The sequence below is a fragment of the Globicephala melas genome, chromosome 6 (genome assembly GCF_963455315.2).
Source record: "Globicephala melas chromosome 6, mGloMel1.2, whole genome shotgun sequence".
NCBI classification, from domain to species: domain Eukaryota; kingdom Metazoa; phylum Chordata; class Mammalia; order Artiodactyla; family Delphinidae; genus Globicephala; species Globicephala melas.
The window spans coordinates 106,834,819-106,860,295 of NC_083319.1; the positions used below are offsets into that span (position 1 = coordinate 106,834,819).

The 25,477-nt window shown below is 52.1% G+C and overlaps 1 protein-coding gene across 1 annotated transcript; it reads left to right on the forward strand.

Moving 5' to 3' along the window:
* Positions 1-24,810, forward strand: C6H8orf74 (chromosome 6 C8orf74 homolog). The gene is made up of 4 exons (XM_030879172.2): positions 1-69; positions 1,545-1,737; positions 21,794-22,197; positions 24,571-24,810. The coding sequence occupies exons 1-4, from the start codon at positions 22-24 to the stop codon at positions 24,808-24,810; spliced, it is 885 nt and encodes a 294-aa protein (XP_030735032.1). The 5' UTR covers positions 1-21.
* Positions 24,811-25,477: the final 667 nt, after the last annotated feature.

Consider the following 25,477-nt stretch of genomic DNA (forward strand, 5'->3'; position numbering starts at 1 on the left):
TAGCAACTGGACGTAGAGGCCATGGCCCTCCTGACACCCCAGGGAGTGAAAAAAGTCTTCCAACTTCAGGTGAAGAGAACATGTGACTTTTCAAAGGGAGTGTGTTCAGATGGATCTAAGAGTGAGGTGTGTCCTCCAAGGGACCCCTGGACAGGATCTCCTGTCCCAGCACGCCAGCTCTGAGGCCCGCCCGCCATGGGTGTGTGCCCGGGGGATGCCAGGCCAAAGTCTTCCCAGCCCTTTGGAGCTTGGGGCTATTTTCCGGGCCTGATGCAGCAGAGCCCGTGCGGAGGGACAGAGGAGGTGGGCATGGAGGCACTGTGTACCCCCCGCACTCCAAGGAGGGCCCGTCACAGGGGTGCCACCTTCACCAGGAGCTCCAGGGCCCTGTGAGCCCTCTGGGATTGTACGCCAACGTGTGGAGGGAGTGTGTGTGTGTGATTGTGTGTGTGGTAGAGGGTGGGGTCTGTGTCTCTAGGGCAAAGAAGGGGGCAGATTTTGATGGTTTCTCAGAACCATTTCTGAGGCCGGAAGGCATGAGCAAGGTGGGCACCTGCGGAGTGCAGAGAATCCAGCCTGCAGGGCCCGGGCCTCTGAGCTGTCCACAGAGGGGTGTCCGGGCTCTGCTGCAGACCTCAGGCAAGAAGACCCCAGGCCAGCTCTGTGCACAGGTCAGCCTCTGACCGGCAGCCTCAAACGGTTGGGGAAGGCCCCGGCCCGGGACCTGTGATTTCACCACCTTCCCTGGATCTTCCAGCCAGCTGTCCCATCAGGTGCCAACCTAGAGATCTAAAAGGGCTGCAGGGGTGGAGAGAGGAGTGACCAGGGGCTGAGACAAGGCTCTGGGCCTTACTCGGGCACCGTCTTCCATCCGTTCCCCTCCCCGCACCCCAGGGGAGCTCCAATGTTTGGTGGTTGCCCACTTCATGCCACACCTTTTCTTACCCCCTCCTTGAAAGGCACTGGATTCTCCTACATGTGTCGGTGTGATCTCTAAGAATCTTCTGGAAGGGCCAGGCGAACTCTCAAGTAAAATGAATCCTAACCTATAGAGGGGAATAAGAGGTACCCTGACCAGTCTCTATCGCCTAGCTTCACCAAGCAAGACACATTTCTCTGCTAAAGCATTGCATCTCCCAACCTCTTCTTGGCCAGTCATTTACACTTTAGTATGAATTTCATGATCAGATCGCCATCTCTGGAGCAGTTAGTTGGGAGTCGTCTCAGAGGAATGTCAAATTTTGTTTGAGGGAAGGGGAAGCAAAGATCCTAATAATTCAGGACTTGAGGCCTGCTGGAGGTGTAGAAACCTGGAACTGCAGCAGCTAGCATGAGAACACCCAGAGGAAGGAGCAGTGCTAGAAAGGTGAGGGAAACCTGTCCAGAAATGAAAGATGAATTCTGCCCAAGCTTACCCCCATTCTGGGTCACATTTCAGGATGCTGGGGAGCATATGCTGGGCCCCCAGTAGTGTTTTGCCCAGTGACGATGGCATCCTGATTCCTCAGTCTCATCCACCACCCCTCACATATCATGCCCTGCAGAAACCAGAAGGTCGGGAGCACCTACGGAGACTGTTGAACTGGGAAGAGTTTGACGAGCTCAGAGACTCCCGCAGAAGCATCCTGCTGGACACCCTCTACGAAAGTATCATCTTCGCCGCGGACAAAGGCTTCCCCTGGGTAGAGGTGGCCCAGGTGGTCAAGTTCACAGAAGAGCTGCTCAAAGAAACCAAAGGTACGGGGCATCCAGGGCAGGAGTCAGAGAGGCTTGGGGAGGACACACAACCCCAGGAGCTCTCCGAGGAGCCTGGAGCCCCTTCCTTTTTTTCCCTGGCATTTAGCCTCCTCGTATGCTCACAAAGAGGGTCCCCGTCCAGATTTTCTGGAAAGTGGAACAAACAGAATGTCCTTGCTGAGTCTTATCCCTGATCTCCCTGGTGGAAACTCTTGCACCATGCCAAGCTGTTCACAAAGCAACCAGGGGTGTTTGCTTTTCAGTCAGTCATTTACACTTTAGTATGAACTTCATCATTAGACCCATACCTCTGGGGCAGCTGGTAGAGAGCAGGCCCAGAGGGAAGTTAATTTTTGTTTTAGAAAAGAGAGAAGGAGGGACCATAATTTAGAATTTTTGTTTTGTTTCTGCTTAACATAAATGTGTCGCTATTCTGCTTAAAGCCCTTCATTGACTTTTCACGGTACTCCTGAGAGACTGCAAATTGCTCCCAGCATCAGTTTTTGCTCTGCTGAGTGTCTTGAGGGAATCCTCTACAGGCGTCAGCTTGCTGGCAGGGATGGGGGAACAACAGTCAGGTTATGGAGGGAGCGTCTCTCCCACCCTTACCCTGCGCTGGGCTTCAGGAGAAGAGGGTAAGCATCTCTCCCCGTGATCCGTGGCACAAGGGGTTGTGGCCACATCTGTCCACCCCTTAGGCTCTGAGTTGCCGATTCATCCATTTAGCAAATCCATGGCCACCATCGTAGTAATACTCGGCCAAGAATCATCAGTAGGTGCACCAGTGGGTGAATGCTTGATGGGAAATGGGATATTTACATACTTCCCAAGAACCTCACTGATTGCAAAGGGGAAAAAAACGCTTTTACAGTGAGGTAGCCTGGCAGACACCCCCTTAATCAAATGATCCATCCATAAGAGGACACAGAATACGCTGCCGTTTGACGGGATGCAAAAGAATTAGCCAGCCTCCTTCTGTGATGGTTCTAGCAAAGACTCAGAACATGATGTCATAAAAAAAAAAACACTCCCAATTAGGGGCACTGCACAAAGTCCCTCTCCTGTAAGCTTCAAAGCATTAAGGTCTTGAGAAGCAAGGAAAGATAGAGGAACTGTTCCAAATTGAAAGACACTGAGGTGACGTGTCCACTAAACACGATAGGTGGTCCCAATTTGGGTCCTTTTGCTGTAAAGAATGTTATTGGGACAGCTGGAGAAACTTGGGTCAGGTCTTGGGATTGGACAGTAGTGACGTGTCGACGGTGCTCTCCGGATTCTGGTGGCTGTGGTTATGAATGTCCTTGTGTGAGGAAATGAACACAAAAGGATCCTGGAGGGTGGGGCATTAGGTGGGTCACTTATTCTTTAAGTAGTTTGGGAAATTCTTCTTTGTACTATTTTTTTCTAGCTTCACTGAGATATAATTGACATACAATACTGTATAAGTTTAAAGTATGCAACATGATTTGATATATGAATATATTGCGAAATAATTACCACAATAAGTTTAACGAGCATCACCTCACCTCGTTACAATTTTGTTTCTTGTGATGAGAACTTTTCAGGCCTACTCTCTTGGCAACTTTCAAATATACAATACGGAATTGTTCATTATAATCACCATGCTGTACATCATATCCCCAGGACGTAATTATCTTATAACTGAAAGTTTGTCCCTTTGGCCACCTTTGCCCATTTTGCCCACATCCCAACCCATGCTTCTGGCAACCACCTATCTCTCCTCTACTTCCATGAGTTCAGTTTTCTTTAGATTCCACATATAAGTTAGATCATACAATAGTTGTCTTTCTCTGACTTTTCTCCCATACCATAATGCCCTCAAAGTTCATCATGTTGTCACAAATGGTAGGATTTCCTTCCTTTATGGCTGAATAATATTCGTGTGTGTGTGTGTGTGTGTGTGTGTGTACACACATATACATATATATACACACACACACATATATAGTATATATTCACATTTTCTTTATCCATTCGTCTGTCAATGGATCCATGGGTTGTTTCCATACCTTGGCTATTGTGAATAACGCTGCAATGAACGTGGGGGTCAGATATCTCTTCAAGAGTGATTTCATTTCCTTTGAATATATACCCAGGAGTGGGTTTGCTGTATCATGTGGTAGTTCTATTTTTAGTTATTTAAGGAACCTCCATACTGTTCTCCATAGTGGCTGTATCAATGTACATTCCCACCAACAGTGCACAAGGCTGCCCTTTTTTTCCACATCCTCTCCGGGGCTTGTTATCTCTTGTTTTTTTGAGGATAACCATTCTAATAGGTATGAAGTGAGATCTCACGGTGGTTTTGATTTGCATTCCCTTACGATTAGTGACGTCGAGCATCTTTTCATGTGCCTGCTGGCCATCTGTATGTCTTCTATGAGAAAAGGCGTATTCAGATACTTTCCCCATTTTTATTATTTTATTTTTAATATTTTATTATTCGGGTGTTTGCTGCTGAGTTGTATGAGTTCTTGACATATATTGGATACTGACCCCTTATGGAACATATGGTTCGCAAATATTTCTTCACATTCTGTAGGATGGCTTTTAATTTTGTTGATCATTTCTTTTGCTGTGCAGAAGCTTTAATTTGATGCAGTCCCACCTGTTGATTTTTGCTTTTGTTGCCTTTACTTCTGGTGTCATACCCCCCAAAAAAGCATTGTTAAGATCAACGTCAAGGAGATTTCACTGTTTTCTTCTAGGAGTTTTATGGTTTCAGGCTGTACTGTTTTTTTAATAGACTTTATTTTTTAGAGCAGTTTTAAGTGCACAGCAAAATAGAGCAGAAGGTATAGAGATCACCCACAGAAACCCTGTCTCCACACACTCACAGACTCCCCCGTTGTCAATATCCCCCTCCACAGAGTGGGTACATCTGTTACAGTCCATGAACCTACACTGATACATGATTATCACTCGAAGTCCATAGTCTACATTAAGGTTCCTGCTTGCTGTTATGCATTCTAAGGGTTTTGACAAATGTATCATGGTGTGTATCCACCATTAAAATATGAAGAACGGGGCTTCCCTGGTGGCGCAGTGGTTGAGAGTCCGCCTGCCAATGCAGGGGACACGGGTTCGTGCCCCGGTCCGGGAAGATCCCACATGCCACGGGGCGGCTGGGCCCGTGAGCCATGGCCGCTGAGCCTGCGCGTCCGGAGCCTGTGCTCTGCAGTGGGAGAGGCCACAACAGTGAGAGGCTCACAAAAAAAAAAAAAAATATATATATATATATATATATGCCTAAGAGTCCTTGGTTAGATGTGTCTTCTGCAAGTATTTTCTCCCAGTCTGTGGCTTGTCTTCTCATTCTCTTGACACTGTCTTTTGCAGAACGGAACTTCTTGATTTTCATGAAGTCCAGATTATCAATTCTTCTTTCACGTATCATGCTTTGGGTGTTGTATATGAAAAGTCATTGCCAAACCCAAGGTCATCTAGATTTCCTCCTGTTGTCTTCTAGAAGTTTAAGAGTTTTGTGTCTTACATTTAGATCTGTGACCCGTTTTGAGTTAATGATTATGAAGGGTGTACGGTCTGTGTCGATTCTTTTGTTGTTGTTTGTTTACGTGTGGATGTCCACTTGCTCCAGCACCATTTGTTGAAGATTGTCTTTACGCCACTGTGCTGCTTTCACTCCTTTGTCAAAGATCAGTCACCTGTATTTGCATGGGTCTATTTCTGGGCTCTATTCTGCTCCGTTGGTCTATTTGTCTATCGTTTTGCCAATATCACACTGCCTTATGTACTTCTGGGGAAACTTTTCTTTATTTTGAACAATTGTTTTAGTATGAAAGTTTTGTAATCTGTAATTTGAGGTCCTCCACTGGCCTTCTGACCAAGATCGTAAACAGCTGCGAAGCAAACAGGACTCACAATGCCTTGTCCCAGACGAACCCAGAGCTCGCCCACCTGTCCTATGAGCAGCACCCGAACGTCCAGTCTCACCACTTTTCACCACGTCTTCATCCACCACCACCTCTTAACCAGTCCACGGCTTTCACATCTTGTATGTCTGCACCCATTCACCAAACTGCACCGTGATTTTTTTCAGACACACATAAAATCCCATCACTCCTCTGCTTCAAGCCACTCAGTGTTCCTACCACACATATTATGTGCACTTGCATCAGCCTTTTTCTTTATTTTTTGAGCTGCCCGGGTGCCCTTCCATGTCTCTCCTCTAGGCCAGCATTCCAACTCAGAGGTCCCAGCCTGTAGGCTTAAGCAAGGCATGGCAATGCTCATGGGCTGGTTTCAGAGAAATTTCCCAGAAATCCCTGGGAAATTCATCCCACCCGAGACACCCCCTGCCCCCTCAGGGCCTTCTTGGCATCCCTCTGGGTCCCGCTCCCCACTGCTCACAGCAACGCCTGGCTACCAGAGTTCAGCCCTGTTGTTTGAGCTCCTCAGTGGCTCGTGGCCAGAACAAACACTGACTGCAGGAGAAGAATGTCAGCCCCAAGCAGGTGGGAACTCGGACTCTTTCAAGTTTCCATTAGAGCCTTCCACAGGCTGAGCCCTTGAAAAACAGTTGATGATGATGCAAACCCAGCTTCAAACTGAGGAGATTAGATTGCACTGGGCTTTCAGTATTTCTGCCTATCACATACCTTACCAGTACAGTCTATCTGTGTCTGGTAGACCTAAACCTTAGAGTTGCTAGGAGACTCGGTGATTAGAAAATGTAATTCCCTTTACTGCAGGGACACCCCTCAACCAGCCAGCGAGGTTTTCCCAGCCTTTGCTGGCACTCCAAGCGATGGGGAGCTGCCTCCTTCTGAGGCAATTCATTCCTTTCTACAACCACTCTCATCATTAGGAATTCCTCCTTTAGTTACACCCGTCTTCCGCACCTTCTACTCACACGTCCAAAGTCTGTCCTCTAGAAGCAGTGGGCTGGCCCTGCAGATACTGAATGGGCTTCATACAGTCTGACCATTATATCTTCACATGTCGACTGGACATCTCCAAGTGCCTTTTACCATTTTTTTTTTAAAGAGAAAAAAAGTTTATTCACAGAGAAACACACTCCATAGACAGAGTGTGGGCCATCTTGGAAGGTGAGAAAAGGCCCAAAGCACATCAGCTTTTGACTGAAGACACTGGGCAACCTCCCTTGTTCAGAATCTTCCACTGGACTATTTCCTGTCTTTATCATTCTTAACACTGCATCATTTCCATAGATCCCTTCACCCCACCTCCCCACCCCGTCCCCCCTCTCTTTCTGCCCTTCCCTGGGCATCCTTGTGTTTGTCAATATCATTCTTTTTTTTTTTTTTTAATTTTATTTATTTATTTATTTTTGGCTGCGTTGGGTCTTCGTTGCTCCGTGCGGACTTTCTCTAGTTGCGGCGAGCGGGGGCTACTCTTCGTTGCGGTGCACGGGCTTCTCATTGCAGTGGCTTCTCTTGTTGCGGAGCATGGGCTCTAGGCACATGGGCTTCAGTAGATGCGGCACGTGGGCTCAGTAGTTGTGGCTCACGGGCTCTAGAGCACAGGCTCAGTAGTTGTGGCACACGAGCTTAGTTGCTCCACGGCATGGGGGATCTTCCCGGGCCAGGGATCGAACCCGTGTCCCCTACATTGGCAGGTGGATTCTCAACCACTGCGCCACCGGGGAAGCCTGTCAATATCATTCTTAAAATATGGCACCTAGATCCAACACAACACCACCTGCGATTTGATCAATGAAGTGACCAGGGATTTTATCATCAGCCTTGTCCTGGCCATTCATATAGCCTATGGGTATATTTTCTTTATCAGCATCAACGTCACAAGCATATTGGACAGGCACTGCACCATCCCTAGCCATTTTCCCAATCCTGTCCTTGCACATGGCAATGTTGAATGCACATGCAAGGCTTTACAATCATCCCCACTGATTCCGTCTTGTCAGTGTTGGCCCATTGTTGGCTTGTGAGATCTAGTTCCCCAACCAGGGATCGAACCCGGGACCTTGGCAGTGAGAACGCAGAAGCTTAACCAGCAGACCACCAGGGAATTCCCCTTCTGGCATCTTTTAACTCCTGATCCTGGGACATCCAGCTTACAAGATTTTCCTCTTACTTTTAAATCAGCTCCAAATGTGTGAAACATGGCTGGTACACACATCAAGTAGGAGGAAGCCTTTGGGTGGGCTCCCAGTGCCTGAAATTGGATTCGGCAAAGATAGCGTCCATCTGGAGGCTCCAAACCTGGAGAGAAGACTCAAATCCTAGGTCAGTCCCTTGCGGGACATGAGGTCCTGGGCAGCCACACCACCTCTGAGCCTCTAATTACACATTGAGAGAAGGAGAAAAACAAGAGCGCCCCCTTCATAGGACTGAGTTCATGACGATGAAGCCCACAGCACAGCGCCTGGTGCCTCGTCAGCGCTCAGTGAGGACTGGCCCTTAGTTTCAGGAGGGACCACAAAGACCCGGAGATGCGACGGGGGTGATGTGATTCCAAGACGGCCTGATCGATCAGGTGTGGCTGTACTTTGTGCAGATCCCGCTTCACATCAGTCTCCAAACGTCCAGGAGTCACCTCAGCCCCTTCTCAAGAGCAGCAGAGATGGTCCCAGGCCCTTTCTCCTCAGATGCGTCGCAGGGAGCAGGGCAGGACAACGGGCAGGGAGCAGGGCGCCTGGAGGTAAAGCAAACTGCAGACTCGTCCCCGAAGTGGGGCTGCAAGAAAAGACGCAGATAAGACGGTCCCGGCTCCACCCCCGGCTAACGGACCCGCTGTGAGTGCCGACTCCAGCTGACTCTGGGCTTGGAGGGTGCAGAGTGTGGGTGCAGCAGGGGAGAGCCACCCGAGGACCCGGCCTCCTGAGCTAGGCCCACGCACCTCAGGCCCCGTCACGTTGTCATCAGGATGACGCCTGCTGCTGTAGAAAGCGGCCACGCTGGCCCGACATCACCCCGCAGAACCACGCCCACACTGCCTCCCAGAAACCCACAACTGGAACACGCACAAGAGCGTGAACAAGCGTATCAGTCCTCAGAGGCAGGGGTGGAATTTCAGCGGGCACCTCCTCTCTCCCCCAGACGCTCCTCCTTACTGTGCAGCAGCTCCAGGCCCAGGCTGGGCCAGGCTAAAGGCCGCATAGCCGAGCAATCAGGCACCAAACTCTGCAGTCAGTAGACCTGGATTCAAGTCTGCCTCCAACACATTACTGTGCAACCTAGAGAGCAGTACTTTACCTCTCTGTGCCTTCCGTTCCTTACCTCTAAAATAGGGCCATGATAGTTCCAACTCATAGGGCGGTTGGAAAAACTAGAGAGGCAGGGCCTGCAGAGTATAATAGAGTGGGAGGCATGTAGGAAATGCTAGGAAAAGGTTAGCTCCCCGTGGAGGTGAGGCAGGCCGCACAACAGAGGCTGGCGGTCTGGGACCAGAGGTTGCTGCACGCTGCCCCGCCCCCCCCACCCGGGGTCTTGCTGTCTGGGCCATTTCTTGTCTCTCCCTCCCCCTGTAGGCAGGACTGCAGATGGGTTCAAGTCATCAGCCCGCCTAATGGAGGTCCAGACTGGCCCCTAATGCAGCTGCCCCGCCCTCGGGCGCACTGGTGAGGAGGGCCCAGTACCCACCAGCATGAGGAGATGGTGTCTCTTCATTCCCCCTGTTAGGGGACCCTGGCCATCAGGGGCAGGAAAGTCAGATCCCAAATGAGCTCTAGTCCTTCACATCTCGTGTCCCCTTCCCCCAGGCACATCCCACCCATCACAGGTCGTGGGCCGTGGGATGCACACAGCCGGGCGGGGGGGGGGGGGGCGGTCACACTGACCGGCCAGCTCACCTTCCAGCTTCTGTTTCGGCTAAAGTCCACAGTGGGCTGTCCCTCTTCTTGGAAGCTAGCTTCTCCAGGGATGAATTTTTTTTTTTTTTTTGGTGGGGGTTAACCTAGGGCTAGTGATGGTTGAGTTCTGTTTGCATACTAGGTAACAAAGTTGGCAGACAGCCCTTAAGGAGGGTCATGTTTGCACAACAATGATTCAGAGCTCTGCCAGGACGGCCGCCAGCTCGGCTTATCTCCCGGCCCAATCGAGTCTCAGAACCGGGAGGGAAAGCGTGGCCCATTATTCAAAAGCATAAGCTGATTCCGTGCTGGCAAATGGCTCACCAGGACGTCCTGGTCTCAGTCCTTTAGTCGGCACCTCCTCTGCCAGCCTCCGGGAAGCCCCGGGCAGATCCCATCCTGCTGCGTCCTTGGGGCCCAGGGTGAAGTCACCAGTCTGGACACAGAGGGACAGAAGGCTGCCAGCCCCATCCCGGTGGGAGGAAATCACAGGAAGCAGCAGCTCTTGCATACCCTGCCTCGGGTCCCGGAGAGGAAAGGAGAGAGATGCTGGGCCATTTGGGGACCTCGGGGAGCTGCAGAGGTTCAGGGTGCCTGGGGAAGCCCCACGATTCTTATCTCCGACGGGCACATTGCAGCAGGGGAAGCGGGTGGAGAGCAGCCTCCCCCTGCCCCAGGCTTCACTCAAGGCTGCAGGCACCCGAGCCAGCGCAGATGCTCGCCCGGGGCCTGTGACCACCTGCCCACCGTCACTTCAGCCACTTTGCAGCTTCTGCTTTGTGTCGTCATCGACATCTGGCAGCCACTGGCTTCTCTCTGGTGTTCCCCCTGGACGTCTGGGCTAGGAAGAACCCCTTTCCTGCTGGCCTGGCCCCCAAATCCTGAGTCTGGGAGGAAGTGGGCCTCAATGACTGGCTGGTGGAGGCACGAGGCGGCCAGGCGAGTGTCCGGTGAAGTGCGTCACGGCACTGGCATCTGCAGTCCTACCCACGGCCACTCCTGATTCTCCCGGAAATGTCATCCAGGCAGCTGTAGGATGGAAGGCAGCCACTCCAGCCGACCCCGACAGCCCAGGGCTGAAGGGAGGCAATGACTCCCCCAAGCTCCCTGCACAACCTCTCCCTGCCAGCGCACTCACGGCCATGCCCGGGGCCACGCCACCAGCCCCCAAGCATCTGCCCACGTTGGCGAGCCTCCAGCCACTCAGGAGCGGCCCCGCAGAGAGCAGGGGCCCTTCTGTCTTCCTGAAAGGCTGCCTGTCCAGCAGCTTTCTCCTGGGCAGCCCTAACCCCACGCCTCTCAGACCAAACCTGGAGGAGAGGACTTTGGAGGCAACTTTGCTGATGGAGAGTGGAAGTTTCCACAGAAGCCGCTGACTGAGATCTTAGAGCACCTCTTGGGGCAAAGGTTCAGCTCTCATTCCAGAGATCCCTCCCTGAGCGTACTCATTTGCTCGGGCTGCCGTAATCAAGTTCTGCAGACTGAGCGCTTTCACCTATAGCAATGTGTTTTCTCATCGTTCTGGAGGTTGGAAGTCCAAGATCAAGGCGTGAGCAAGGCTGCTTTCTTCCAAGGCCTCTCTCCTCGGCCTGTGGCCTCATTCTGTATCTCACATGGCCCTTCTGTGTATCTTGTCCTAATCTCTTCTTATAAACGCATCAGTCTATTGGATTAGGGCCACCCACATGACCTCATTTAACCTTAATGCCCTCTGTAAAGACGCTATCTCCAAGTTCAGTCACATGCCGAGGGGCAGGGGCTTAGGATTTCAACATATGCATTGGGCGGAGGCGAGGGGGAGTGGGGGCACTGTGTTAACACAGCCCCTGACACTGAGTGGGGTCACAGCCCACCAGGAGAGGATGAGCCCGTCAGTCGGCCAGAAATCAAAACCATGCTGTGGAACCTTCCCCAACGTTCCCCGAGGGGCTATCCCTGCTGCGTAGGGGGGCACAGAGATCCTGGCATTTCCGCATGTAGCCTCTGTAAGCCTCACTGTGACCTTGCATCATGGGCATTATTTTAAAGATGAAGGAACTGAGGCCCAGAGAGTTTAACCAGCTTGCCCCAGGTCAAAGTGGAGTCAGGATTTGAACCCAGGTCTGTCTGACAGCAGAGCACACCCCCTACCCCGCCCTCCCGCCTCCACCCCTGGCCATGCGACCTTCCATCTTGACCTGAGGGATCTGTACACAGGGCATGTAAGAAGCTGAGGAGCCCCCAGCCCTGCGGTGAGTGGCACGAGGTTGCTGGCCTGCCGGGGGAGCTGAGCACCTGGAAAGCCAGGTGGCACACCTGGGGTTGGGTTCCTGACTTGGTCACCTGGAGCTACTCCCAGCACGAGCCTGGGATAACCTGGCCCCAGCAGGACGGCTCCGATGCGGCAGGTGGCGTAGGCCCAGCCCAGAGGGGGAGCTGTGCCCGTCGGCTAATGTGTTCTTGCATGGATGTGCCCGAGGGTGGGTAGGTGGTACTGGTGCCCTGGGGACCAGAGCTCTGGCCCTTTGGAATGACTCCCTGTTCTCCCTCTAACTTCCCACGTTCTTCCTCGGTCGGCTGGACATGTTGGCCGGTCTCTGAGTTCCCCAGCAGCAGAGGGGACAAGGGACGGGTAAGAAGTTGCCAACTTTTAGTCTCAGTACAGTGCCCTGTCCCTGAGACGGTGGGATTAGGTGGTCATTTTCATCTCGGGGATGATGACGATGAGGAGGAGGATGAAATGCAAAGTCAGAGGCCCCTCACCAAACTTGAGGTGGCTGCAGAGGGCACACACGATGCCCTAGATGTGGCTACAGGGGACTGTCAGCTCAGTGGAAATCACCATGGCTTCTTAGAGTCAAGAGGACCCGAGAGGTCACCTGATCCAAGGCCCCTCCCACCACACACACACACACACACACACACACACACACACACACACACTATTCAGGATTTCTCTCCCCAGCTAAATGCCTCCTCACTTCTCCGCTGATAAAGCTCTTGCTTCTAGAAATTTCTTCCTGCTTCTGAACTGATATCTGTCTCTTTGAGCCTTCCACCTGTTGGCTCCCGTTCTGACCTCTGAACCCTCCCAAATCAGCTTAATCCTGCTCCACTCACTCAGCCATTGTCCAGCAAGCATCGCCCGAGCACAGCGCCAGGACGTGGAGAAGAGCGGACATCCACTCAGCAGTCCTGACGTACAAGCCCTCCACGTGGATCATCTCATTTAATGTTCACACCAAGCTCTGTTGGGTGGGTACTACTGTCCCCATTTCGTGATGATGCAACTGAGGTTCAGAGAGGTTAGGTAACTTGCAAATCGTCACACAGTAAAAAACAAAACCAGCATTAACCCTGAGATCATCTGGCCCCAGAGTTTTGGCAGTCCTTCTTGCCAAAGTTCTTTAGTATTAGCCAACTTCTTGAGGAATGGGGGTGAGGGGTGCATTTGCTAAGCAGACAAGGCAGGGGACCACTACGGACAAAGAGAAGAACTTGGGCAAAAGCCCATGACAGTCTTTAAAATACCCGACCCTGTGTTTGCCCTTTGAGTCCCAGGAAAGTGAACAGGGAGAAAATCTCTAAAAGGACAACAAAGTCTTTCTAAATCTTAATGTGTAGGTAGATTTTTCCTTTAATGTGACTATTGGTTTATGTTTAAAACAAACACAAAAAACCTAGTGAACGGGAAAACAGCAGGGTACTTGCTCAAAAAATTGAACATACACTTATCCTATGATCCAGCAATTCCACTTCTGGGTATATACCCAAAAAAAGTGAAAGTGGGGAATGGAACAGATATTTGTACCCCCTTGTTCACGGCAGCATTACTCACAATAGCCAAACAGTAGAAGAAACCCATCAACAGATGAACGGATAACCAAAATATGGTCTGTACATACAATGGAATATTATTCAACTTTCAAAAGGAAGGAAATTTTGACACATGCTACAACATGGATGAACCTTGAGGACGTTCTGCTAAAGGAAAGAAACCAGTCACAAAAAGATAAATACTGCACGATTCCATTTCTATGAGGTACCTAGAGTGATCAGATTTGTACAGACGAAGTAGAACTAGAGTTGCCAGGGGCTGGGAGGAGAAGTTAAATGGGGACTTAGTGTTTAACGGGGAGAGAGTGTCAGTTTTGCAAGATGAAAAAAGTCCTGGAGATGGATGGTGATGATGGCTACACAACAGTGCAAATGGACTTAATGCCACTGAACTGTGCGCTTAAAAATGGTTAAAATGGTAAATTTTATGTCGTGTATATTTTACCACAATAAAAATAAAATTAAAATGCCCTAGTGGAAGTACTGTACTTCTGTATATGTCATATCTTCTGTTCACTCCTCAAAAATACTTCAGGAGCTGAGGTGTGCTCGCCTTGGAGCTGGGGAATCTAGGTTGGAGTCCTGATTTCGCATAGGTCCACTAAGCGTCAGTTTCCTCATCTGTTAAATGACAGCAATCACCTCTATTATGAGTTGATTATGACCAATTAAATAAATTGATGGATAATTAAATGCTTTAAAACTCTGAGGTAGCATGCCAGGGTAGGCTGGTTGTATTATTATTTACTGAGAGCGGAACACTGGGCAACAGCTACACGTCCAGAGTTTTTTTGGAAAGATCCTCTGGAATTGGGAAATCTGGTCCATTCGAGCAGGTTCCTGCCACTGAGGAGCTCACAGTAGCAGGGAGAGAGAGAAGAGAATGCTCCAGAGTTGTTGGGGAGAGCTATGAACTATTGGGTTATTCAGTAAATGGTCTCGCCAGGAGAGTTGCCCCTTCCTCTACCCTCTGAACCCCCTAACTGGGGACAGCCAACTCCCAGCCATCCTTTGACCTCAGCAGCCGGTGTGGCCAGGAGAAAAAGCACGTCAGCATCCATGACCCACCCCCAGCAAGGTAGAGAGAGCTTCCAGGTGAGGACCCAGGAGGGAGAGGATTGAATGCTCCTCTAGGAATGCATTGCCCGAGGAGCATGCGGGATCCTCTGGAAAGCCAGATTTATCCCAGAATAGCTCACAGTCCCCGGGGAGCTGGAGGCCACGCCTAGAATCTTCACGATGATGATGCTGACAACCACGTGATGTACTGAGTGCCCCCGTGTACCTGGCGCTTCGGAAAGTTCCATCGCATATGCCCACATCTAACCCCACGAGGTAGACTTTTTTGTTGTTTTTGGTTTTGTTTTTGTTTTCGGTACGCGGGCCTCTCACTGCTGTGGCCTCTCCCGTTGCGGAGCACAGGCTCCGGACGCGCAGGCTCAGCGGCCATGGCTCACGGGCCCAGCCGCTCCGCGGCATGTGGGATCCTCTCTGACCGGGGCACGAACCCGCGTCCCCTGCATCGGCAGGCGGACTCTCAACCGCTGCGCCACCAGGGAAGCCCGAGGCAGACGTTTTTATTGCCTCCATTTTACAGATGAGAACACTGATGTCCAGAGAGGCAAAATAACTCGCACAAGTGGTTAAGAAGCAGAAGCAGGCTGTGAGGCCACAGCTGTCTGAATCCCCAGTCTGTGCTTCTTAAAACCACACCAGGCTCTAAGGAACGGCTCCAGCGTCAAGGCCATCTTCAGGCCAGGGGTGCCCTGGGCTCACTGGGGGCCTCCTCGTGACTGTGAATGGTGCCTGAAAACAGAGCACGTGGCTGGCAAGGTGCAGTACGACCAGATCCTTGGTACGGTGGTCAGAGTGCTGACTGGTCAGCGGCCCTCAACATCCAGGCGAGACCCTCCATCAGCAAAAAGATTACAACTCGCTGAAGGTTCAGATGATGGTTAGCATTTTCTGGAAATAAAATATTTGTTCATTAAGGTATGCACATTGTTTTTTAGACATAGGGCTATTGCACACGTAAGAGGCTACACTATAGTGTAAATATAACTTGCATACGCACTGGGAAACTCGCTTTATTGCAATATTCGCTTCATTGCAGCGGTCTGCCACTGAACCCGAAATATCTCCAAGGTCTGCCTGTATTTGCCTCAACTAAATCTAAGAAACATCGCATAGGCTCAACCCTTTTTGGCCGTTTGCTGAGCCTATTAGCATATTTTGCTGAGCTCATTAGCATATTCAGGACATCTGTTTAATTTCCCTGGATCCAGCGTGTGTTCAAGGCCATGCATTTTTATGTAACACCTGTTGCAAAACAACCTTTGGAAAACCGGCCCTTCCGGTGTCCATCTCCAGGGTCTACAAAGCAAGCCCAAGCCTCTTAGGTCTGGTTGCTGAGGGGCCTTGCCCGGTCAGGCTGGGGCTGGAATTCTGGCTCTGCCACTCAGCAGCTGTGCGCCCTGAAGCCAATCCCTTGACCTCTTGGAGCCTCAGTTTCTCTCACAGGTAAAGTGGGGATGGTGGCTACATCTGCTCACCTTGCTGGGAGGCGCTGGGCGGAGCCTGAGATGACCCAGGGCGTGCGGGCCACAGAGCAAGCCCCCTGAACAAGAGTCCTCTCCCCGCCAAGGAAAACACATCCCTTCTGAGCTGGCAACGGCGCCGCGGGGCGGATGAGTTTGGCAGAACCTTTTCAAGAGCAGAAAGGGGGCGGGGAGCAGCATTCCGGACGCCGGATGGGGGTGAAGTGGAGGGTGAAGTGGCGGACTTTCCTTTCCCACCATCCCAGGCTGCCCTGATAGGTGCTCGGGTATTGGGAAGGGTAAGCCGGGCCAGGCTGCAGCCTGACTGGGTTCCTCCCCTCACAACCAAGGCAGGGGCAAACAAACTGGTTTGTCATGGGGCACCAGTGGCAGCTGGATCCTCCCCTTCACCCACCCAAAGGAACAGCCCCTCTTCTCCTTTCCCAAGCCCCCAGGATGCACCCCTGTGCTCGCCCTCGCCCAGACCCAGACCCAGCCCGTGAGGGATGGGCGGGAGGGAGCCCAGAGCGCCCCATCCAGGCCCAGTGCCTTTTTGCCCTGATTCTGGAGCAACTGGGCTATTCCACCCACGCTCTGGCCCCCGCGCTCCCCTCCGCCCCTCCCCTGTACTCGGTGCAGGTACTGGCCTCCAGGCCCTTGCGGACCCGTCTTCAGGAAGTTCTTAGCAGCCAATGCAAATGAAGGCCACTCCCTGTAATTGAAGAGCAACTTGCAAGGACAGATCTGTCGTCCCGAAGCCAGAGGCTTCTCCCTGAGACTTAATCCTTGGCTCTCTGAGTCATCAGGGGCTTCTCAACCCATGACAAATGGAGGGTGGTCTGGGGGCCAAGTGTCAGCTTGGGACAATTTTTGCTGAAAACCAGAACTGGTCCAAAGAATGTCTTGGGGCTGAAAGTTAGAAGTCAGCCCAGGGGTCCTTCCCTGTTGACCCGGGACAAGGCCACACCTGTGTTCTATGGCTGAGGCCACGGCCAAGCCCGTAGGAGGGCATCTGCCAGGATGACAGGCAGCTGGGATACCTGCGGGTGTCAGCGCGACGGGGCTCGCGCACTTGATTCAAACCTGGGCTCCATGCGTGGCTGCCAGGGCCGAGTGCAGAAGACCAGGGCTGGCCTAGCCGAACGAGGCAGCCGGGGCTGCCCATATCTGGAGGGTGCAGGTGACCCCAGCCCCACGTGCTGCCTGGCCAGGTGGGAGGAGGAGTAGGGTGCCTTCCTGCAAATCCAGTTCCTCAGAGCCCAGAGAAGTTTCCATGATTCACCTCACCAAGTTCACACAAAGATGCCTCCATACAGGCCTCAAGTCCAGCTTTGATTATCAGAGACCGATGACCCCACACTGCTGCCTGCCCTCTGGGACACCTTCACTGGCTGTCCCCGCCGTCCTCCACGTACTATCCTATGGAAATACCTGCCTGACATCTCGCTTCTCAGCTTAATGCCTCTGAGTGGTCCGCAGCTCTGAGCCGAGATTCTTCACTTTTCCTTTAGGAATTTGATGATTCTCTCTAACGTGCACTCTCCCCAGAAAAAATGTGCATGCAAAATTCGAGGTGCAATTCCGGGGTCCCGGTCAGTCCTGAAGCCCTTCCTCGGATGTCCTTGCGTTTCATGAATTCCGGTTCAAGAGCCCAGCTTCTGTGACGAAGTCCAGCACTCTCATGTGACCTACACAGCTTGTTACCCTCTGCAGACTGAAGACCTCAGGCCGTCTGTCCCCCAGCCCAGTCCCCCAGACTTCAGCCTTGCCTCCCAGAAACTCTGAACCAGGTGTGGATCCCTGCACCTGCCCCTCTGCTTCTACGAGTTCCACTTTTTTAGATTCCGTATACAAGGAGAATCACACAGTATTTATCTTTCTGTGTCTTGCTTATTTCAATCAGCATAATCTCCTTCAGGTCCATCCATGTTGTTGCCAATGACAGGATTTCCTTCTTTTTTAAGGCTGAATAGTATTCCATTGTGTGTGTGTGTGTGTGTGTGTGTGTGTGTGTGTGTGTGTATCACAACTTCTTTAACCATGCATTCGTCTACAGACATGGCAGACACTTAGGCTGTTTCCATATCTCGGCTCTTGTAAATAATGCCATGAACATGGGGGTGCAGATATCTCTTCAAGACCCTGATTTCATTTCTTTGGGTATATACTTAGAAGTGGGATTGCTGGATCCTTCTGAGAAGCCATTTTAGATGTTTTTCCCTAACTGCCCACTGCTATCGAATTTTAATATCCTAGGTATTCTGTACGTCTGATTATATACTATATGTATATCTGCTTTATACACATACAGTTTACCTTTTGTATTCGATGCAAGGTTAAAGATGACTAAATAACATTTGAAAGTTAGATTAAAAACTGAAAAGCTGTCAACGTTGAACTTAACTATACTTTCTGAGTAAATTTTAATGTGACTTATTTATGTGCGTAAATTATGTAGACAAAGAAGAATTTATACAAATATATAATGATGAGAGCAATGCAAGCAAATCTTAAAATGTCATTCAAAACTGTTATTTTTCTGGCAAAACAATGGACAAAATTAATTTCTTAAAAACTATTTTCAGTAAATTTAACTTTCAACTTTTGCTTAATACAGGAAGGTAACCAGCTGATAAGGCTGTGGTGTGGGGTGGAGTGGTCTGGGAGGCCCCTGTGAGAAACAGTGGGACCCACCGGATGCTCTCTAGCCTGCCAACCTTCCAACCCCCAGTCTTTCATTTCCTCAAATGGGCCACGCTTTATCCAACCACAGGGCCTTTGCACAGGTTGTTTCCCCTCCCTGCTTTCATTCTTTTCCACCTCTTTGCCCAGTAACTCCTCTGACACTCCCCATCTCAGCTCCTTCACCACTTCCTCAGGGAACTGCTCCCCGATTTCCCTGAGAAAGTCACTTCTTTCTACTGTGCACCTGCCCAGCCCTACGTAGCCCTGAGCAGGGTTATACTATCTGTGTGTTTCCCCCCAGCCTTTCACCACCTTCCTGGACCATAAATGGGTTCTTGACACATGGAAAGAAGGCCCCTAACGAATATTTGTTGAAGGGATAAATGAACAGCTCCTTCACCACACTTCACATGTCAGAATGTGTTCATTTACTCACTGGATACCTATCGGCCCCTACTGAGCACAGAGCTCTGAGTTGGGGGCTGAGAACAAAGAGGGGATGTCCTCTGTTCAACAGTCTCCTCTTCCACAGACTGGAAGGTCTCTGAGGACAGGGGTCACAACAGAGGTAAATGTCCCACGCTTATCATATACTCTTGGTGTCCCCCGCCCCCGCTCCCCAAGGGTCCCCAGGAAGAGCCTGGGAGTCAGGCAGGCCTCTATCCCCCTCCACATCTGGCCATCAGTCCCGCCACTCAAATCTGCCCCTTCTGCCCATGCCTGCTGACCTGGCACTCCAGTCCGGACTGGGCCGCAGTCTGCCCACAGGCCACCATGTAACCAGAGTCTCCCTGGGCAAGCCCTGCACTGCCTGGAGTACAAAGCCCTGGCTTCTGAACACAGCACTCAAGGCCCTCCCGTGTGCTTTCCACCCCCCTCTCCACTCAACGCTTGCCGTTTTCTGCCTCTACCTTCAGGTGCCAACAACAACACACTCGGTCTTGTTCCCCACCCGTGCCACGTGGCTGCTTGCCCCTCTGATCTCGCTTACGCTGTACCCAGGCCATGCCTCCCCCACCACCTTTGCCGGCTCAGTCCTGCTCAGCTTCTGAGATGTCACTCATGCATCGTCTTCTCCAGGGGAACCCCATCCTTAGCTGAGCATCCCTCATCACCCAGTTCTCTTCCTCTTTACACGTGTATTAGCATTTGCTCGTGTATCTCTCCTGTGAGAACTTTGAGGGCAAGAGTTGCATCTGATAAGACACATGATAATATTGCGAGAACCTAGCATAGTGCCTGGCAATTAATAGGCCCCCAGTAAGAGTTTGACAAATTAATTGTTGATGGATGGAGAGATGATGAATGGACGATGAGTGACTGGTTGGTTGGATGGATGGAGAGATGGATGAATGGAGAGATGGATGGGTAGATGGATAATGGATGGGTGGGTGGATAGATGAATGGGTGGATGATGGATGGATGGATGGATGGATGATTGGGTGGAGAAACGGATGAATGGATGATGAGTGACTGGATGGGTGGATGGAGAGATGGATGGATGAATGAAAAGACCAATGGAGAGATGAAAAGATAGAATGAAAGAAGTGGCCAGGAGAGACTTTCCTCACAGCACAGAAACAAATGCCTCTTTTCCTACAGCATTCATTGATTACTACCCTGTAGTGGGTTCTGTGCGAGGCACTTGGACATGTCATCCCCTTTGGTCCCCCTAACAGTCCTATGAAGTAAACATGACAATCCCCCATTTTACACGCGAGGGAATGGAGGTGCAAGAGCCACAGCTGGGAAGGGACGGAGCTGCGTCAGCCATCCAGGCCCAGGGCCCTCCCTCCACCCCCCTGAGACAGAGCGCTGTCTCAGGCCTCGGAGTCTGCTGATTTGCCTTGAAAGGAAGGGAAAGCACAGCCCGCTAACCTTTAATTCTGCACAGTGGCGGGGCCTCCCTCCCTCCATCCCCCAGGGGACTGAAGCCTAAATCCCAGTGACACTCCCCAGCGCTCGCTAACGAGGCTCAAGGTGGAGCAGTGCTCCTTGTACTAATACTTCTCCAAGACCCTGATACCTCTACCTTCTCAGGACTCAGGGGGGAGTTAAGGTAAATAGGTCCACGCAGAGCCGAGAGTGGGGGGCCAAAGTGAACACAGAATCGGCGGCAGGTGAGGAGGGTTTGAGAAACAAACAGTGCGGGCCAGGCTGAGATAGCCCCTCCTGAAGGCGCATGGGGCACCTGGGCTGGGGCGGGGGGACTCCACCAGGGCCCCGTGGGGGGCACCCCCAGGGGGAGCGAGGACGGGTATCTACGGGCAGGCTGGCCTCCACCCCAGCAGGAAAGCCAGGCTCCCCGCCTGCAACGCCTGGTCTCTGTCTTCAGTAGACGGAGTTGTGGAATCCCCCAAAGCCTGTGCCCAAGCTCCTGATCTGAAGAGCTGACCCTGAGTCAGGGGGTGGGTGAGACTTGGCAGAGTTCACAGTGCGCCTCGGGGACGGCATCTGTGTGAGGACTCAGGTCTCCTCGCACTGGGGCCAGGGTCATTCTCTGTCCCTTGTTCTGCCCTCTCCCTGCCCGGGGTCCGTTCACAGGACACGTACCTCGTTTAGCCGTGACCCTTTAATGAACCATCCCTGTCTTAAGACGCAATCATACGCTGGAGAGAGTCCTGCCCCAGCCCCAACCACACCCCTACCCCAGGCTTCTGACAGGCTTGTGAACAAGAGGCGTGAAAGGGAGGACATGGGAGAAGGCGGTTTACCCTCCAAGGAGCGTCGCCCGGTGCTACCCTCAGAGATGATTGATCTCTGCGCGGTCTAAACTACACTTGCCGAACTCTGTGACCCAAGTCGCCAATATAATGTCTCTCCAATCATCTCATGCTCCACTCGATTCAGAATCCTTTTTTATACCCTCATCTCCTTCCCAAAGGGTTTGAAGTGGAAACAACATAAAGCACAGCTGAAATAAGTCTTTAAAACAAGAGTTACGTGTCAAAATAGAGATAAGGCGTGAGATAACCATATCAGAACAAATGGGATAAAGGTAAGCTACTGCGTAAAATTGCCTCGAGCATCCCAGAGGCCAAGGTAAAAGGGGAAACATGATGCACTCCACGGCTTTCAAGACCTAACAGATGGTGACATAGAATAGCTGGTAGGACGTGGACTCTGGGGTCCAAGTCTATCAATCAGCCATCAATGCAGCTTCAGCCCCATTCACACTCGATGCACGGCCCCTCTGTGCCCACAGGCTGCTCCACCACTGAGGCTGTGACGATCCTGGGGAAGAAGCTCAGAGATTACCGGGGGCAGTTGAACACCACCCACCTGCTGGCCCAGTGCGACTACTTCCACAACACGTTCATCCGCCACTACAAACTCTACCAGTACGTCCTGGGCCAGGACCAGGACGTCAAGCTGACCGTCACTCACCTGGAGGTGTATGTACCGCCTCAGCCCCTCCCGCTGGCTGCGGGCAAGGACCAGGCCGTCTGGAAGCACGAACAGCGGGTGGTGGAGCTCAGCGCGGCCGAGGTGCAGAAGAGGGCCTACATGCTGCAGCTGAAGGAGGCCCTGCAACTAGAGCAGCAGCACCTGTTGCAGGAGCTGCTCCCGGAGCTGCCCAGGTGGCAGCACCATGTCCTGAAGAGAGAGGTGAGGTGGGGTCCTTGGGGCGGGAGGAGGCTCGCCTGCCCCCCACCAACGTCCTTTCCCACAAAGAGGACGTCCGGGCTGGACCCTGAGGCCCGCAAGAGGTCCACACACCAGGAGGGGGCAGAAGGGGACAGGCTTTGCGTGCACGTTTCATGAAACATCCCTGAGATGTATAATTCGTGGCCCCATTTTAGTGATGAGACAACTGAGGCTCGGAGACTTTAGTCGCCTGGCCCAAGGTCCCCAAGCTAGCCTGTGGTAGAGTTTACATTTGGACTGAGGTCTGGCGGGCCCCAAAGTCCAAGTCCTTTCCACTGCAGATTCTGCCCAAAGAGCCCCCAGGCTGCGAACCACCATAGATTTCCTCAGTGCCCTTCGTCTGCTGCAGAGCCAGCGTCCGTGGAGGATGCCCGGGCGGGGCGGGGAGTGGGGAAAAGAAGGAAGGGCCGTAGGGGACAGACAGCTCAGGGCAGTGATGTGATGGGGTGGGGGAGGGGCGGAGCCAGCGGCCCAGGGGCGTGTGTGGAGCTAGGAAACTGGCTGCCCTCTTGGCAGGTCTTAAGGACTCCTGGGGCTCCAGGAGCCAGAGTCCCTGATGCCCAGCTCTTCAATAAATGGCTACTAGCTTGGTCCCAGGGCAGCCAACTCCTTGAGGGCCTGGCCGAGTCTAAATTCATTTTTTAACTATATGTAGGCACTGATAGCATCACTGTGGCTTGTTTTTGAACACAGGGACAAGTATGTGCGTGTGTGTATGTATGTGTGCGTGTGTCAGGGAGGTTTGAGCTGGGTGGGAATGGGGAGTCTCAGCGACTCTGTGTTCCAAAAGCGTCCTGGTTCTGAACTGTCAGCCAAGGAGTGGGTGGCTTTGGGACGCATTCCTTTAAATATGCATAAAACATTGGGGAAATCTCTAAACAACAATGAATACAATGGAACGAATGATACTCTTCTAAGTTTAAGTCTTCCCGGTAAATAGCGCATAGGCTGCCCTTCATGCATTGAGCGGGGACCCAACAGAACACAAGCAGCGGCTTGTCTCCACCTCCTTCAAGGGACCTTCCAAGATACGTGGGCAAGGCCACGGGTGGAAGGGGCCGCCTCCCCTCCTGCTGCCCCCAGCTCCCCTGCAGGCCTCCATTACCAGGCCTGCTGGTCCCTGCCAGGTGGAGCTTGTAGGCTAGAGTCCCCTCCACTCTTGAGTGGCCCTGAGCTGGGGACACTCAACACCGCAGGATAAACATAGTGCGTCTTCTCGGAGCCCAATCCTCCCCGACGCCCTAGGGGAAGAACGCTATTTTTCTAGGGCAAATGTGAGATTTTGCATGGGATTCTAAGTTAAAATATGAGGTCTCAAAACAATGACTTATAGGTAACCAGATACTCAAGGTATGTCCCCTGACACTCCCAGGACAAGCATGACCTCTCCGCTACTGATGGGTTGCTTGGGCAGGGAACTTGGAGAAACACAGTTACACGGTCCCTGTCGCCAGGATTTTATGATGCCATGATCCTGATTGCGATGACAGACAGGGTCTCCTGTTTAAGCTGGCGCGTGGTGGCTGAGTTTTCATTCTTCCCCAGTCTGGCTAGTTGGGGGACACACCCACTCTCTGAGCGATTTCCCCTGACCCCTCCGATGAAGCCTGCAACTGGAGCTTTGAGATGTGAGAATGAGATGAGGGCAGAAGAGGAAGGAAGGGGGCTGGCATCTAAATGGAGCTTAACCAGGGACTTCCCTGGTGGTCCAGTAGTTACGACTCTGAGCTTCCACCACAGGGGGTGCCGTTTGGATCCCCAGTCGGGAACCTAAGATCCCACATACCATGCTGCGGGGCCCAGAGAAAATAAAATCTGGAACTTAATCAGAAAGTAGGGGATATGGGGCTGGCCTCTGAGCCCAGAGCAGTGTGAACAATAAATGACACACTCAAATGGGGTGATTGCCACAGTACGCCTGAAGGAAGGAGAGAGGAAGCAAAAAGAGAGCTGTAGGAGAGGGCCACAGGGAGGGAAGTGCAGCTGCAGGTAGAGGACCATGGCCATGTCCAACCCCAGCTGGCCGGCAGGAAGGTGAGAGACTTCCTCGTCTCCCCACCCTCAGATCTCCTGCCAGGGTCTCCCATTGGCTGAACTCAGCCAGCAGCCACAGGTCAAGGGAGCTGGTTGATGCAGACCTTAAAAGTCAGCCTCCCAGGGCACAGAGTGGGGTGGAGACAGATGGAGAGTAGGTCTGGGGGGGAATGGAAGATGCCAGCACACTGAGAAAGGAGGCGGCTGTGTTGAGAAGTTGCAACTGGGGTGGGACTGTGTCTGCAGACGGCCTGAGCCTTCCCCAGGCCCTGCTCACCAGCCACATTCCGTTTCTTTCAGGAGCTAGAAAATCTCATCAACGAGGCCATTCACATCCAGATTGAATGCCTGAAGGAGCTGCTGCAGTGTGAGATACAGACAACCTTTGATATTTTGGACCTGAAACTGCAGAAGAAGACTCTAAACCTCAACGCTCCCACCCCTTCCCCGCTCCCCGTCACGGGCCAGTCAGGCCAAGATAAAGCTCTTAATTTGTACAAAGCAAACAAAGGGAGGAAAGCAAAAGCAAAGAAGATGTAGAAGGCCCCGGCGACCACGGTCTGAAGACTGATTGAGGAAGAGCCACTGATGATAGAAAAGGATTATGTGGTGTGCTCAGCGCCCCAAAGATCAGAGGTTTCTAGCAATTCAAAGAAATAAAACAACGCTCATCATATTTTCTCTATCTTCTTGCTGGAAACCATCTTATACCCCGTGAAAGTCCAACCCAAATGGATTTTCCTTGCGTGGAGGAGAGGGCTGTCCTGTAAGCCCAGGCAAACATCATTGAGTAAGCCTGAGCTCAGACACGGACGACAGAACAGCCCCCAGAGGGTTTCAGCAGGTGAGAGGGAGGGCAACACCGGAGGCCAGGGAGGACCTGCAGCCAGCACAGTGGGTGGAAACAGGTGCTGGGACTCCTTCCTCCCTGAGGTTTGTACAAGGCGATCTGTCGCGTGCAGCCTGCCTGCCGGGTCTCCTGCTGGGGGACGCAGAGCCCACGCCCCGCGATACTCTTCCTTCTGTGTGAATCCACGTCGTTTAGCCGGAAGCAGAGGAACAGGTGTCATCCTAGATGTCAGAGACCTGGCGTTGAACCCAGCTCTGCCGCTGGTCGGCTGCGTGACCTTGCTCGTGTCCCTTCATCTCTGAGCCCAGGTCTCTCTCCTGTCAAGTGGGAGGCCTGCTGGCTAGTGTGGAAGGCCCC

What these genes read in the sequence shown, in the direction of transcription:
- C6H8orf74 (XM_030879172.2), top strand. Translation starts at nt 22, where the DNA reads ATGGCCCTCCTGACACCCCAGGGAGTGAAAAAAGTCTTCCAACTTCAG. An exon ending in AAAAAGTCTTCCAACTTCAG is followed by an intron (nt 70 to 1,544) that starts GTGAAGAGAACA and finishes CATGCCCTGCAG; the next exon opens with AAACCAGAAGGTCGGGAGCA. An exon ending in GCTGCTCAAAGAAACCAAAG is followed by an intron (nt 1,738 to 21,793) that starts GTACGGGGCATC and finishes CTGTGCCCACAG; the next exon opens with GCTGCTCCACCACTGAGGCT.